Source organism: Scyliorhinus canicula, chromosome 10 (assembly GCF_902713615.1).
Source record: "Scyliorhinus canicula chromosome 10, sScyCan1.1, whole genome shotgun sequence".
Classification (NCBI taxonomy): Eukaryota; Metazoa; Chordata; class Chondrichthyes; order Carcharhiniformes; family Scyliorhinidae; genus Scyliorhinus; species Scyliorhinus canicula.
The window spans coordinates 23,234,089-23,248,204 of NC_052155.1; the positions used below are offsets into that span (position 1 = coordinate 23,234,089).

The 14,116-nt window shown below is 47.0% G+C and overlaps 1 protein-coding gene across 3 annotated transcripts in view; it reads right to left on the reverse strand.

Annotated features, from left to right (window-relative positions):
- Positions 1-14,116, reverse strand: part of LOC119972276 (microtubule cross-linking factor 1) — a 229,709-nt gene that overhangs the window by 77,007 nt on the left and 138,586 nt on the right. For all 3 annotated transcript variants that reach the window (XM_038808709.1, XM_038808711.1, XM_038808710.1), the window contains exons 7-8: positions 4,324-4,446; positions 611-841 (exon numbers count right to left, since the gene is read on the reverse strand). In XM_038808709.1, the coding sequence (XP_038664637.1) occupies positions 611-841; positions 4,324-4,446 (354 nt within the window). The remainder of the gene's footprint in view (positions 1-610; positions 842-4,323; positions 4,447-14,116) is intronic.

Consider the following 14,116-nt stretch of genomic DNA (forward strand, 5'->3'; position numbering starts at 1 on the left):
ATCCGTGGAAAATTGGTTGAATTGAATCAGCCATTTGGTTTCAGAGTGGTGGGCTATTTTTGAAAGTTGTATATATATGTGAGGCTAAGGGGGGAGTATGGTTGCATTATACGTAAACTTTTCTTGTTTAATTTTCTTTTCTTGTTGTTAAAAACTAATTAGCAAGTAAAACGTCATGGTCCTCGAGTCAGGCTTCCATTCTTGGACCTTCTCGTCCAGCAGTAACACCAACTGGGATTGTAACACAACCCTGTAGTCTACTCAGTTTTGGATGTCCCCAGGTAAGGATGACAGATATCCTCCCCTAAAAAGACATCAGTGAACCAGATGGGTTTTTACGACAATGGTTTCATGCTCACCATTAAACATTTAATCCCAGATTGAATTAAAATTTTGGAATCGAAGCCAGATCCCAAGAGCATTACCCTGGGTCTCTGGATAACTTGATCAGTGACAATATCACTACGCCACTGCCTTAACCTTCTCAGTATCCCACCACTTACTGAGTCCTTTTCCGCACTGTTTTCAACTATTCATCAAATTTCACTTCCAAATGCAACAAACATTGAAGGCTGAAAAATAGCTGTGCACAGAGTTGAGTTTGGCCTACCTCCAATATGTCCTCTCCACCATACTCTCTCTTCCTTCCTTGCCTCCAGTGTTTGAGCAGCCATTTAAGTTTGACATAGAACAGGAATGTGTTCTGTTTGAACATTCTCATTTCCTGTAGCAGCAGGGACCTCTCATGACTCCATGACTTTTGCTCCAGTCTGTTCTGCAAGTTTAGGCTCTGCACTTCAAAGTCTTTCCTCAGTAGGTTCTTCTGGTTTTCCTCTTCAATCTGTGGGACAACAAAATATCATTCCGAGCAGCATAGGTTTACCAGAACTTAAGGCTAAAAGTTCCAGTGTAACAAATCGTCCCAAGGTTTACTTAGGGTTACAAAAAAAGAGATCCTGGTTCCCATTCTACATTGTTCCACTCCTATCCCCACCTCACAGGAGAAGCATTCTTGCCACCTGAAAATGTAACGGTCTTTGAATACTGAGTACGCCAATTTTAGGGGCCTGGGAAAAATGACCTTTGCCTCATCAAGCATTGAAAATGTAGCAAATTTGAAAGCTTGTTGCATCTAATATCAGCGTCAAGAACTTTCAGGGGACATACGGCTTTGCACTGCTTCAGCACCATATTCCATTTGATGGGCACTTGCGTCTGCTCCACCAACACTCCTATCTCTCTGTGCCAATCCTGTGCCAACTGGTGCTGAACAATAGGCATTTCTGTATTTTGTGAATTTATTACAAACTAGAGCCGAGTTAAACACTGCCAAAATCTGCCTGGGAAAAGATAGAATCCTTCTCAATGGTTTGATCAGGAGTTGAATCCAACTCAACGGATTTTCCGCGGCGTGGCAGGGGAGGCAGCCCGCCATTGGTCAGAGGCGGGATCCTCTGGTCCCGCCATTGTCAACGCTGAGTGCATCCCTAGCCGCCGGGACCAGAGGATCCCACTGCCATGAACAGCCGGAAAATTCCGGCCAACATGTGGAAGTGCAGCAAGCTAACCCATTATATTGCCTGTTTTCCCTCAGACACAAGAAGCTCCCCATCCAAAGATGTGCAGGTTAGGTGGATTGGCCATGCTAAATTGCCCGTAGTGTAAGGTTAATGGGGGGGTTGTTGGGTTACGGGTATACGGGTTACGTGGGTTTAAGTAGGGTGATCATTGCTCGGCACAACATCGAGGGCCGAAGGGCCTGTTCTGTGCTGTACTGTTCTATAACTATCAATTTGGGTAGGATTCCGGTCTTGATTCTAACCCATTATTAATCAAACCTTGAATAAAGTACTGTATATAATAATAAATCTCACTGTGCAAGCATGTAACAGTATGTTTTTAATCAGCAACTCAACTGGAATCATAATAAAATGCCTGTATATATCCCTGTTCAATGACCTTAGCTGGCAGGATCTGAAAGATCTGTGTTGGAAAAGGAGGCATTAGGCCAGCAACATTACATTCTAGAAATTAAGCAACATTTGTTACGCAAAATAACTATTACATTTTGCCAAAGAAGACATATTTGTTTTCAAGATACTGAAAAAGCCTCATGATAAATCTGACTCTACATTTTCCACATGAACACAATCCTCTGCCAATGTTTCTGAGCCTCAGTATAGCTTTGTGAGGGAATTCTCTTTGCCCTCTTTTTGTTTTCTCATGATTGGCGTAAACTATGGCTCGTTCTTGGCGCAGTGTGCTTGTGGGATGGATGACATCATTGTGTCTGCAAACCTCTGTGTAGAATCTTGGCTTGGAGCAACATTGCATTCATCCATTATTGTTTTGGAGCCGAAATTCCCTGGAAAGGTCATCAGTAAGCCTCGCTAAAAAGCATGATATTCTCCTTCCTCAATACGCAGCATGAAAGACCAGTATTCACCACTGCCGGAAGAATAAATCCAAATACTAGTGTAGGTTTCTACACAGCACAATAGCACATAGTTCAGAAGACTTTGGCAAGAACCCAGTATGAGCTAACCGTTGACTTTCAAGTGTAATATCATACAGCAGAGATGCAGGCCATTCAGCCCATTATGCCTGCTTCTAGTTCTTTGTGTAAAGACACCATAGTCCCAGATGACCTTCGGCTGCTTTCCCCTTTGAGGGAGAGAGCTGACTGGTGGCAGTTTAACCTGAGGATCATCACACATGAACAGTATATAACCTATTACATCTCCATTCCATCCCCTCAATGCTCCTAATCCAGTCCTTGGTCCTCTAATATCGAACCAGTAAATCCCCCACCTTCACTTATGTGAAAACCTGTCTCAAATTGTTCATGTACTGTAGTGTATCTCAAACAGGTTTTCCCACAGTGATGTGATCTTGATCTCAGGCATGTTGTTCAGAGGTAGCGAAGTATACTTCAAGCATTCCCTCATTGGGAAGAGCAGGAAGTGGGAGAGCATACCTTCCTCTTAATAAAATGGCTAGACCCAGAAGACTAGTCAAGGCTTCCCCTTCGTTCGTCAAAGCCCTCCAATAAGCAAGCAACCTTTCTGGTTTCTTGGGCTCGGGAATTTTAAACAGATTGAAGGGCTGAGGTCAACTAGTTGGCCACGTTTGAGTGGGAGGCTGTGTTGCAGACATGAGTGTCACAGAATACTTGCTCCATTCGTTGGAAATTTCCCTTTTTTTTTTGTAAATTGTGGCAGCAGGTGGTAAAAATGGCATTGAAGCTGGCGGCTTTCTCCACTGTATTGTTTGGGACTTATTGAAAAATATTGAAGGAGCAGGTCCCCACAACGTTACGCCCGCAGGGTGGGCTTATGCCAGCAACTTAGTTTTTTAAAGATCGCGGTGCCATTTTTAAAGGACGCTCCAGTGCACAAAAGTAAAACATAGAACCCCCTCTCCTGCTCAATGCTGCCTCCACTTAACACCCCCTCCCCTGGGACTGCCCCTTGGCACAGGAAGTGCCAGGGAGTAAAATGCCCAAATACTACCCGGGCATGACTTTCCGCCCCCCTGAATGATGCACTGCCCGCTCTCCGTGGGAGACCAGTTGTAAATTCACATTGGTGTGCCCTCAAGCGGGAGTGAACGGATAATCTAACAGGAGCCAATTATCTGGTGAAGAGGCCTGATAATTAATTTTAAATTTATTACAATGGGTTCCTGACTTTGATTCCTGTTACGTTACTGGTGGTGAGGTGGGGACAATTCCAACCAGACATCCCCCCAACACAAAGCACGATTTGGGGCCTCTGGTGGGATTTTGCGGTCCCATCGTCATGCACGCCCGATAAGAACAGAAGTGCAATATCCCAGCCATCATCTCTCCTTGCAAGCAACTGCAAATCAAAATTTGGTTTATAATCACACAAGAAATGACACCAACCTGAACAGTGAACAATTGCCCTCCTTGCCGGACACTCAAACCGGAAAAACTATCCTGACTTTTAATCTACTCATTCTGAAAAATAAATCAGCTCTTTCTGGTTTATAGTTTCATAGGTGCTGCCTATCCTCTGGTTCCTCAGTCAAGTTGCCTTTCTTGATGAGTGAACCTAAACTACGTCAAGCAGTCCCACCGCCCTCACATAATATCCACATACGCGCTTTTTAGCTGAAATCACCAGGTAGCGATAAAAACAGAAAGTGCGGGAAAATTGCCCCTTACTGCCCAGGGATGGTTAGGCTAGGGTTATGGGGATAGAAGTAGTGGGCATTGGTAGAGTGCTCGTTCAAAGGGTCGATACAGACTTGATGGGCCGAATGGCTCATATCGAACCCGGATTCTATGATTGTACCCACCTGAATGATCTTGCTGGTGAATCTTTCATTCTCGTTCTCCCTAAGCTGTTTCTCCTGTTCCAGTCGAAGCTGCAGCTCTTGAACAGATAGATCCTGTTCTGGTAAAACACGGGATTCCCGGAGCTGTGCATTTTGAGAAGATGGAAACGCGTTCAGTTAAAGCCTATAAATAAATAACCCGATACTTTCACAGGACTTTCCTCAAGCATTTCTCGGCTATTGCGGAAGGGATAGTGAAGTTTCCACTCTTGAACCTTGGATAGAACCACCTTGCGGGACTGTGTAATCGAAGACTGTGCACATTGTTAGGCCGGATAAAAGCCCCAGCAGCAATGGTGGACCACCTGAGTGTGAGAGCTACAATGAACTCCCTTCTGTCAGTAATTTTACTGGAAATGGTAGCTGGCGACAAAACGTGATTCCCCCTTCACACCAATTGTTATGGTAAAATTACCAACAGGGGAGACTTCACCCCTGACATTTAATTAGCTTCTAGCCCTCTATTTCAGAATTAAAGATGCTAAAATATTTATGGACAAACTGGTATCAGTATTGAGCTGTGCTTGTCCTACTGATTCCCCATATGTGGCCTTTCATCATTACCTGCTGTCTCTGAATACTGGATTGTGGTGTTCCTAGTCACTTGCTCATTAAAGGGCTTCTCACCAATAAACAACAGGAGATTTGACCTTTAGGAAAACCTTTGCCTGTGTTGTGCTAAAACTCAAATTGGCTTTTGGAGTCACTGAAACCTTTGCTCACCGGCAGATACCAAATGCAGTTTCACAGTCTAGTCTTAACCGCAGAAGGATTCACACTGCAGAATAGAGCGAGAGAACAGAAGCCATTAATGTGTCTCCTAGCTGAACAGTTTCATTAAAAAAAACAGTAAGAAGTCTTACACCACCAGATTAAAGTCCAACAGGTTTGTTTCGAATCACTAGCTTTTGGAGCACTGCTCATTCCTCAGGTGAATGAAGAGGTATGTTCCAGGAACATATATATAGACAAAGTCAAACATTGCAAGGAAGCAGCAGTGTGCCAAAAGCTAGTGATTCGAAACAAACCTGTTGGACTTTAACCTGGTGTTCCAAGACTTCTTACTGTGCCCACCCCAGTCCAACGCCGGCATGTCCACATCATTAAAAAAAACCAATTTAAATGTTACATACACATCTGCCTGTTTGTGCCATCAGGTTAATGATCTTGAAAATAGAAATCCTTTTTTACTCTGTCTATTCATATTCATAGATTTTGAACACCTCGAGTAAACCTCCTTCACTGTTTTAAGTAGAACAGCTTCTCTCCACTTGAAGTCCCCACGATCTGTGCCATTTTGGTAAATCTTTTCTGCATCCAATCTAAGGCCTTGACATCCTTCCCATAGTGCGGTGCCAAGAATGGAACACAATGCTTAACTGAGGCTTAAGCAGTGCTTTAGAAAAGCTTAGCGTCCTTTTGTCTGTACTCTATCTTTGTTAAAGAGGTCCTACATCCATCAAAGATTCTGTACATACACTTCCAGATCTTTCTGTTCCTGCACCCCCTTTAAAACTGTACACATTGGATGGTATTTTCTGTGCCCCCCCCCCCCCCCCCCCCCGCCCCCCCAAGGTGTTTTTCATGGCAGTGGAAGTGGCCCACCATTGTCAGTGAGGTTTCCCGTTGTATGCAACCCGCCGCCGAGGAACACGCAGCGGGAATTTGCTGTCCGAGGGACTGGAAGATCCTGTCGGCGGGATCGGTGGAAAATTCTGGCAATTGTCTTTCCTCAGATTTCCTATCAACATCAATCACTTCACACCTCTCCACATTAAAGTTAATCTACAATGGGTGGAATCATCTGTTTTATTGACCGAGTGTCAACTCAGGATAACCTATCCGCCCAGTCCTCTTTAGCTAATGTATCCACATTTCATTATAATTCCCTTTATTTAAGTTAAACACAGTTGTTTCCAACCCAAGTTTCCCACTCTCAAACTGAATATTAAATTCCATCGTATTGTAATCACTACTTTACTTTGAGGTCACTGATCAAACCTGCTTCATTATCCATTACCAGATCCAAGATAGCCCGTTCCCTGGTTGACTCCGTGTCACATTGCTCAAGGAATCTATTCCGAATGCACTCAACGAATTTGTTGTCGTAGCTACACTTACCAACTTGATTAACCCAATCAACACAAGGATCAAAATCACCCATAGTTGTTGCTCTATTCTTTTAACATGCTCCAATTATTTGTTGATTCATACCCTTTCCTACAGTGTGGCTACTGTTTGGGGGTCTATACACTACTTCTATACACTACTCTCCTGCCCCTTGCTGTATATTTCCGCCATCCAAATGGACTCTCCATCATCCGAGTCGAGATCGTCTCTAACAACTGTCCTAATTTGATCTTGCATTAACAGTGCTACTCCACCACCTATTCATTCCCTCCTGTCCTTCCGAAAAGTCAAACATCCCTCATTTTTAAGTTCCCAGTTTTGATTATGACCATGTCACCATAATGTCTGTTCACCTTGATTTGCACCGTCAGTTCATCTACCTTATTCCAAATGTTTTGTGCATTAAGATACAAAGAATTTGGGCTTGCCCTTTTGCCATTTTTAATCATCCCAACTTTTCTTTGTGCTGTGACCCCATTTTCCTCCCTACTGTTTTTGCATTTCACTCCTTTTTCTTTTATTACTATCTCTGTTTTCTTTCCCTTGTCACCTTGTTTAGGTTCCCATCCCCCTGCCATTCTAGTTAAACCTTCCCCAGCCACACAATAATAATAATAATCTTTTTATTGTCACAGGCTTACATTAACACTGCAATGAAGTTACTGTGAGAAGCCCCTAGTCACCACATTCCGGCGCCTGTTCGGGTACACAATCCGCGGGAATCTCCGAAACCGTGGCTAAGTGTGGCCGCCGGCATATACACCAGAGCGTTTCACGCCGGCGTCAACGGGCCCCTTGGCCCAGCGATTCACTTAACTTAAAGGGGCCAGCAGGGCGCCAGAGTGCTCCACGAAGCTCCGGCTGCCGATACGGGGCCCTGCTCTTCTGGCCGTGGGTTCAAGCAACATGGCAGTCCCACACAGCAAGTCGTCCCCAACAATATAGGACCACCCCAGATCGCACGCGCCCGCCGATCGGTGGCCCCTGATTGGAACCCTGGCCATCCTGGAGGACCCCCCCCCCGGTGGTTCATCCCCCCCCCCTCTCACCAGGGCGGCCACGGCAGCCGCCACTCCGAGTGCCCGCCGCGTGGAACCATTTTAGAACCACACCAGCGGGAACGCGGCTAGCTGCCGGCGGAGAATCGCCGCGGGGGCCTCTTTCAATGGCCCCCTAACTAGCGGCGATTCTCCGGTCCGCGGAGAATCGCGGGAAGGCATCAGACTCGATCGCGGGTCTGACGCCCATTCTCCGCCCCCGCACAGAGTGTGATTTCGGCACGGAGATTCCCGGCCAGAATTCAGAATTCTCAGCTGGTACAGGAATTGAACCCGCGCTGCTGGCTTTGTTGTGCATCACAAACCAGCTGTCCAGCCCACTGAGCTATGGACAAACACCTGCCCTGGGACATCAGTCTCAGTCCTACCCATCCAGTTTGTACTGGTCCCCTTTACCCAGAACCGGGCCCAATGCCTCAGAAATCTGAACCCCTCCCCCTTGCACCATCTTTTCAGCCATGGATTTATCCAATATATGCTGCTATTTCTACTCTGACTAGCGCGGGGCACTGGTAGTAATCCTGAGATCACTACCTTTGAGGTCCTATTTTCAATTTACTAACTCACTCCCCATATATGGCTTTTAGAACCTCATCCCTTTTCTTTATTCTGTTGTTTGTGTCAATGTGCACCACGACCACTGGCTGTTCACCCTACCCCTCCAGAATGTTCTGTAGCTACTCTGAGACATCTTTGACCTAGCACCAGGGAGGCAACATACCATCCTGAAGTTTCATTTACAGCCACAGAAACACCTACCTATTCTCCATGCGATTGAATCCCCTACAGCTATTGAATTCCCATGCTTTTTTTTCCTGTCCTATGCAGCAGAGCCAACCATGGTGCAACAGGATTAGCTGTTGCTGCTTTCCCCTGAGAGGCCATTCCCCTCAACAGTGTCCAAAGTGGTACATCTGATTTTCAGGGGAATGGCCACAGGAGATTCCTGCACCGCAGGCCTAGTCCTCTTGCTCTGCCTGGTGGTCACTTCCTGCCTTTGGACACAGCCTCTGGTTAATGATAATGAATCATGGATAATGAGCAACACAATCAACCGGAATGGAGAACTTCCCTTCAACATTGAGACCCAAAGAACAGGCAAAGGGCAGCTGAGGGCGGATGGTGGTGGTTACATCTTCTTTTGGAGAGGAAATCCCGAGGACCAGCCCATGACATATGGAATTAAGAATTAATTTGCCAACCCGGAAAAGGAGACTGAGAAAGGAATACCAGCGATCTAGAGTCCCAGGACTGATCCCACCCCCAGGAAACACCTGCCAAGTGTGCAGTCGGAGATGCAGCTTCAGCATCAACCTCATCAGCCATGCAAGAACCCACAAAACCAATGACTGTAGCCATCTGGGATGGCCACTTCCAACTAGGTACAGAGCAACTCGCAAAGACTGATGGGTAAAATGGTCAAGCCAAGAATCAGGCAGGCTCAGAGCCTGAAATGCGTATTTGTCAGCAAAGTCCAGATGGCATCGAAACTCGGTCCCATTAACATGTTAATCAGGCTGATTAGCAGGCGATGGCCCATCTCCCCCAACACAAAGGACTGGTACTCCAGCAACCGGGATAGTCCCAGACATTCCGGCGCCACTCCCTGTCCAAGGGAAACGCAAACAACGGGGTCAATGACCGCTTGGGACACGCCCAGTCATCCAAATCCCCGGCCACTTATTGGCTAAGGAATCGAACGGAGTGATCAGGGATCACCCAATTAGTAAGGCCCAAATCAAGGGACCGCCCAAAAGAGCGCGAACCCCCCCCCCCCCCGAGTATAAAGGAAGAGTTTGCCATATGTTCGCTCTCTTTTGGCCTTGGTACCCTGGTCATGGCCATCACCAACTGCAGCAACACCAGGAGCAAGTTCGAGTTCAACACCCACTGCCAGACGGATGAGCCCAGCTGAGCAGCAGTTACCCCTTCGAACCCAAGAGATCCAGAATTGAACAGCGGCCTGTTTTCTGACCTAAGCCAGATGCCCGAAGTTAAGTACAGGCTGTCTTAGTAATAGGTGTAGTTAACTAGTAGTGTTTATGTTGCATGACTGATGTGTGTAAATAAAGTACTCTTGACCTTGAACGAACTAACTGGTGTTTGGCTCCTTGATCGATAGCTGGTTGAAACTTGTGCTGGTATCATTCGATACCTGGCAACTCTAAGCATTTGGACATAGATAACATAGAAAGAAGGCAAATCCATTGATTGCCCTAAATGGAACAGAGCCACAGAAAAGACCAAGTAGTAGAGAAAACGCACAACATGACCAATAACATGGAGTTTCTTAGGTGGCCAATCAGACTCATTAAAAGTAATCACCAGCTGGGAGAGGGTATGGAGGCAGGGGCGGCTCAAGACACCGGCAACTCGGGCAGTCGCCCGGGGCGCCATGTGCTAGGGGGCGCCAGACTTGGGTCCCGCGCATGTGCAGTTGGGCCGGTGCCAACCAGCGCATGCGCGGTGGCCGCCCTCCCCCAGGGCGGACCCCGCTTGTCCGCTCCCCCCCCCGCCCCCCCCCCTCGGGTCCGCCCCCCCCGGGCTCGGTCCGCCCCCCCCCCCCCCCCCCCCCCCCCCCGCCCGGTCCCCCCCCCCCCCCCCCTGCTCGGCCCCCGCTCGGTCTGCCCCCCCCCCCTCGGTCCGCCCCTCCCCTCGGGTCCGCCCCCCCTCGGCCCCCCCCTCTAGGCCCCACCCCCATCCCCCCTCTTGGCCCCCCCCCCTCTTGGCCCCACCCCCTCCCCCCTCTCCCCCCAAGGGCGCCGAAGTTCAGCTTGCCCGGGGCGCCAGCAACCCTAGGGCCGGCGCTGTTTGGAGGAGGGGTTTTGGTGTGAGGTGCTCCGGAGAGTGAATGCCTCCACCTCGTGCACGAGGTTGGGGCTGATACAGCTGAAGGTGGTATACAGAGCACACCTCACAAGGCTGAGGATGAGCTATTTCTTTGAAGGGGTGGAAGATGTGTGTGAACGTTGCGGTGGGGGTGGGGGCTGTTAATCACGTTCATATGCTTTGGTCCTGTCCGAAGCTGGAGGATTACTGGAAGGAGGTGTTTAGGGTAATTTCCAAAGTGGTGCACATGAAATTGGACCTGGGCCCTCGGGAGGCCATATTCGGGGTGTTGGACCAGCCGGGGTTGGAAACAGATGGAGGCAGATGTTTTACCTCGTTGATCGTTCGAAGGTGGATCCTGATGGGATGGAGAGCAACCTCTCCACTCTGTGCCCTGGCGTGGCGGGGGGACCTGTTGGAATTCTTGACCCTTGAGAACTGAGGGGAAGCTCGGAGGGGTTCTACAATTCATGGGCATTATTCATTATGTACTTGCAAGAACTGGATAACATTGAACATTAGTTGGGGGGGTGGTTGGGGGGAGGGGGACTGTGTGTGTTAATGGTGACGACGGGTGATTCTTGATTCCTTTTTGTCATTTGTTTATGTTAACATGCGGGTTAATGTTTGGGGTTTGGTGGGAGGATGGGATCTTTGTTATTGATATGGGGTTTGACATTATATTCGTTACTGATTATTGTTTATTGATGGTGGGTGCAAATCTGGGAAGAAAATGTGAAAAAGGAGGAGAATAAAAATATTTTTTAAAAAAGTAATCGCCAAAGAAGAAGAAGAGCCTACAGTGTGACTACCTCTCTACACGTGTTATCCACGATATTCTCCACCTCAAGGCTGCTCCACAGTGTCTCCAGCCTCTGCTCCAGCTCCGAAACATGGGCTTCCAGGAGCTGCATGCATGTTGGCCCTGGACACCGGAAATGTTCCCGGTTTCCCACATGGATCACGAGGAGCACCACGGCTTGGAGCTTTCTTCCTTGACTTACCCCTTTAAATTAAACCTTTGGAAGATGCTTAATATCAGATTATATCGAAAGACCTAACAGACCATAAGTGATAAAAGTAGTAAATACTTACCTGACTTTACCCACCACTTACCAATCAGCTCTCTCCCTTGTAGCCCCTACTGCTGCAGCAGGGAAAGAACCCTCTCTGAAGATTTTAAAAGTTAGAAAGCAAAACAAAAGCACCTCTTTCCCCTCTGCAGCGAATTCCCACTGTGCTCCAAATTCTCAATACCCACATTCACTCTGGCTGTGTCTCACACAGAAAGTGTTTTCTCTAACTGCTCGTGCGCAAAGCTCACCGCTCGTGCGCAAAGCTCACCGCTCGTGCGCAAAGCTCACCGCTCGTGCGCAAAGCTCACCGCTCGTGCGCAAAGCTCACCGCTCGTGCGCAAAGCTCACCGCTCGTGCACAAAGCTCACCGCTCGTGCACAAAGCTCACCGCTCGTGCACAAAGCTCACCGCTCGTGCTTCGTAAATAGAGCTGAGGTGACTCGTATCATCTGCAAACTGTGAAATTGTGCCCTGTATACCCAAGTCCAGATAATTAATATGTATCTATTAATATGGAGTTATGCTGAAATTAATCATCAACACACACAGTGCAAGCAAATGTATGGCCTATAACATCTCAATAATGTGTATTGATGTGTCATAGAACCCTCAAAATACAGCTAAACCAACTGAAATTAACTCTGATGTTTTTGCATTGAAATAAGCTAAGATAATATGAACATAAGACGAGTCATGTATAAGAATTGTTGCATTAAAGGTTGTCGCTCTAGGCCTAGATCTTTTTTATGTCATGGTACACTTTCATACAATAAAAGATTTTGAGGCACACTTAGAGTCATAGAGGTCTACAGATTAGAAAAGGCCCTTCAGCCCACCGTGTCTGCACCAGTCAAAAATAACAACCTAACCATTCTAATCCCATTTTGCAGCACGGGGCCCATAGCCTTCTATGCCTTGGCATTGCAAGTGCTCATCTAAATACTTCTTAAATGTTATGAGGGTCTCTACCGCCAACATCCTTTCGGGCAGTGAGCTCCAGACTCCCACCATCCTCTGGATGTAAAGGTTTTCCCTCACATCTCCTTTCAACCTCCTTCCGCACATGAAATCTATGCCCCCTGGTCATTGATCGCTCCACCAAAGGGAAAGCTTTGTTCCTGTCTACTTTATCCCCTTATAACTTTATACATCTCAATCATGTCCTCCCCTCAGTCTCCTCTGCTCCAAGGAAAACAACCCCAGTCTATCCAATCTCTCTTCATAACTAGATCTCTTCAGCCCAGGCAACATCCTGGTAAATCTCCTCTGCACCCTTTCCAGTGACAACATCAAATGCATTGCCCTTATTTACACACCTGGTTACCTCTTTAAATATTTTATCAAGTTGGTCAGACATGACCTCCCCTTAACAAAACCATGCTGACTGTCTTGATTAGTCCCTGCCTCTCCAAGTGCAGATTCATTCTGATCTCAGAATGGCTTCCAATAGTTTCCATGACACTAAGATTAGACTGACTGGCCTGTAGTTTCCTGGTTTATCCCTTCTTGAATAACGGTATCACATTGGCCATCCTCTAGTCCTCCAGCACCTCTCCTGTGGTCAGCGAGGAATAGAAAATTATTGCCAACGCCCTTGCTCCTTGCCTCACTGAAAAGCTTGGGCTACGTTTCATCTGGCCCTGGATATTTATCTACTTTTAAGCATTACTGACCACTCAGAACCTCCTATTTTCTCCAACTGAACTGCCCTTTCGCAAAAGCCCTTTATCTCTAAAACCTGCTAGACACATGTCAAGCTACCATTGAATACAATTTTCATTAGTTTAAGAAGTTTACAATGAAAGTCTTAGCTTTCTTAACTTGCATGTCAATTACAATATTGGTTCCTGTTTCTTATCTCTGTCCTCTTCCCTGACTGGAAGTTTTGTTTTAAACTTCTCCCTGTCTTCTCTCCTGTCTATTTTCCAGCCTCTCCCTGTTTCCCTCGTTTCTCCCACGCCTTTGGGCCCTTTTTGTGTTTTTGCTTTTTGCTCAGGTGCACGGGCCACTGTCTTCCACTCCGTGGTTGGCATCTCCAATTCCCAAAGAGCCTGGATGCATCAGCCACGAAAGGGCTGAAGTTCGGAATGTGTTATGTTGGTAATCCGAACAATGCATGCACAGGCCGGGAATGGCCCGCGCATACGCAATTGATTTTTAAAATTTACATCGGTTAAGCCCATGCGCAAGAGCAATGTTAAAAACTTCGATCCACGCATGTGCAGCCCATTCCCAGACAATGCATGCATGGGAGGCACGAGGTCCATTGGGATTTGGACATGGTGACCACAGTGCTGAAAGCGAAGATTAGCTTCAGTTTATTTACATTAATTGCAATCACTTTGCATCTTATTTTGCGGCACGCCAGTTGGAACCTCTCCTCCAGGGATTTAACTGCAACTATTGCTTTTGTCTTTATCACTGTAGTTCAAGTGTTATTCTGAACAGTTGTTGGTCTTTGGGTACAAATGTTTTTCGTAATACATCTACTTAAAATCTACTTTTCGCAAACTGGAATTTTGTACCTTCACAATGTCAGCAAAACACAAGCTCTCAGGAGTGTTTTCAAACTTTTACCCAAAATTGGTGCAGCGTTGGTGGATCTGCCATTACGTCTGTGCAAAGTTAGCTTGGGCGTCGATAGGGTCAGGTCTCATCAGC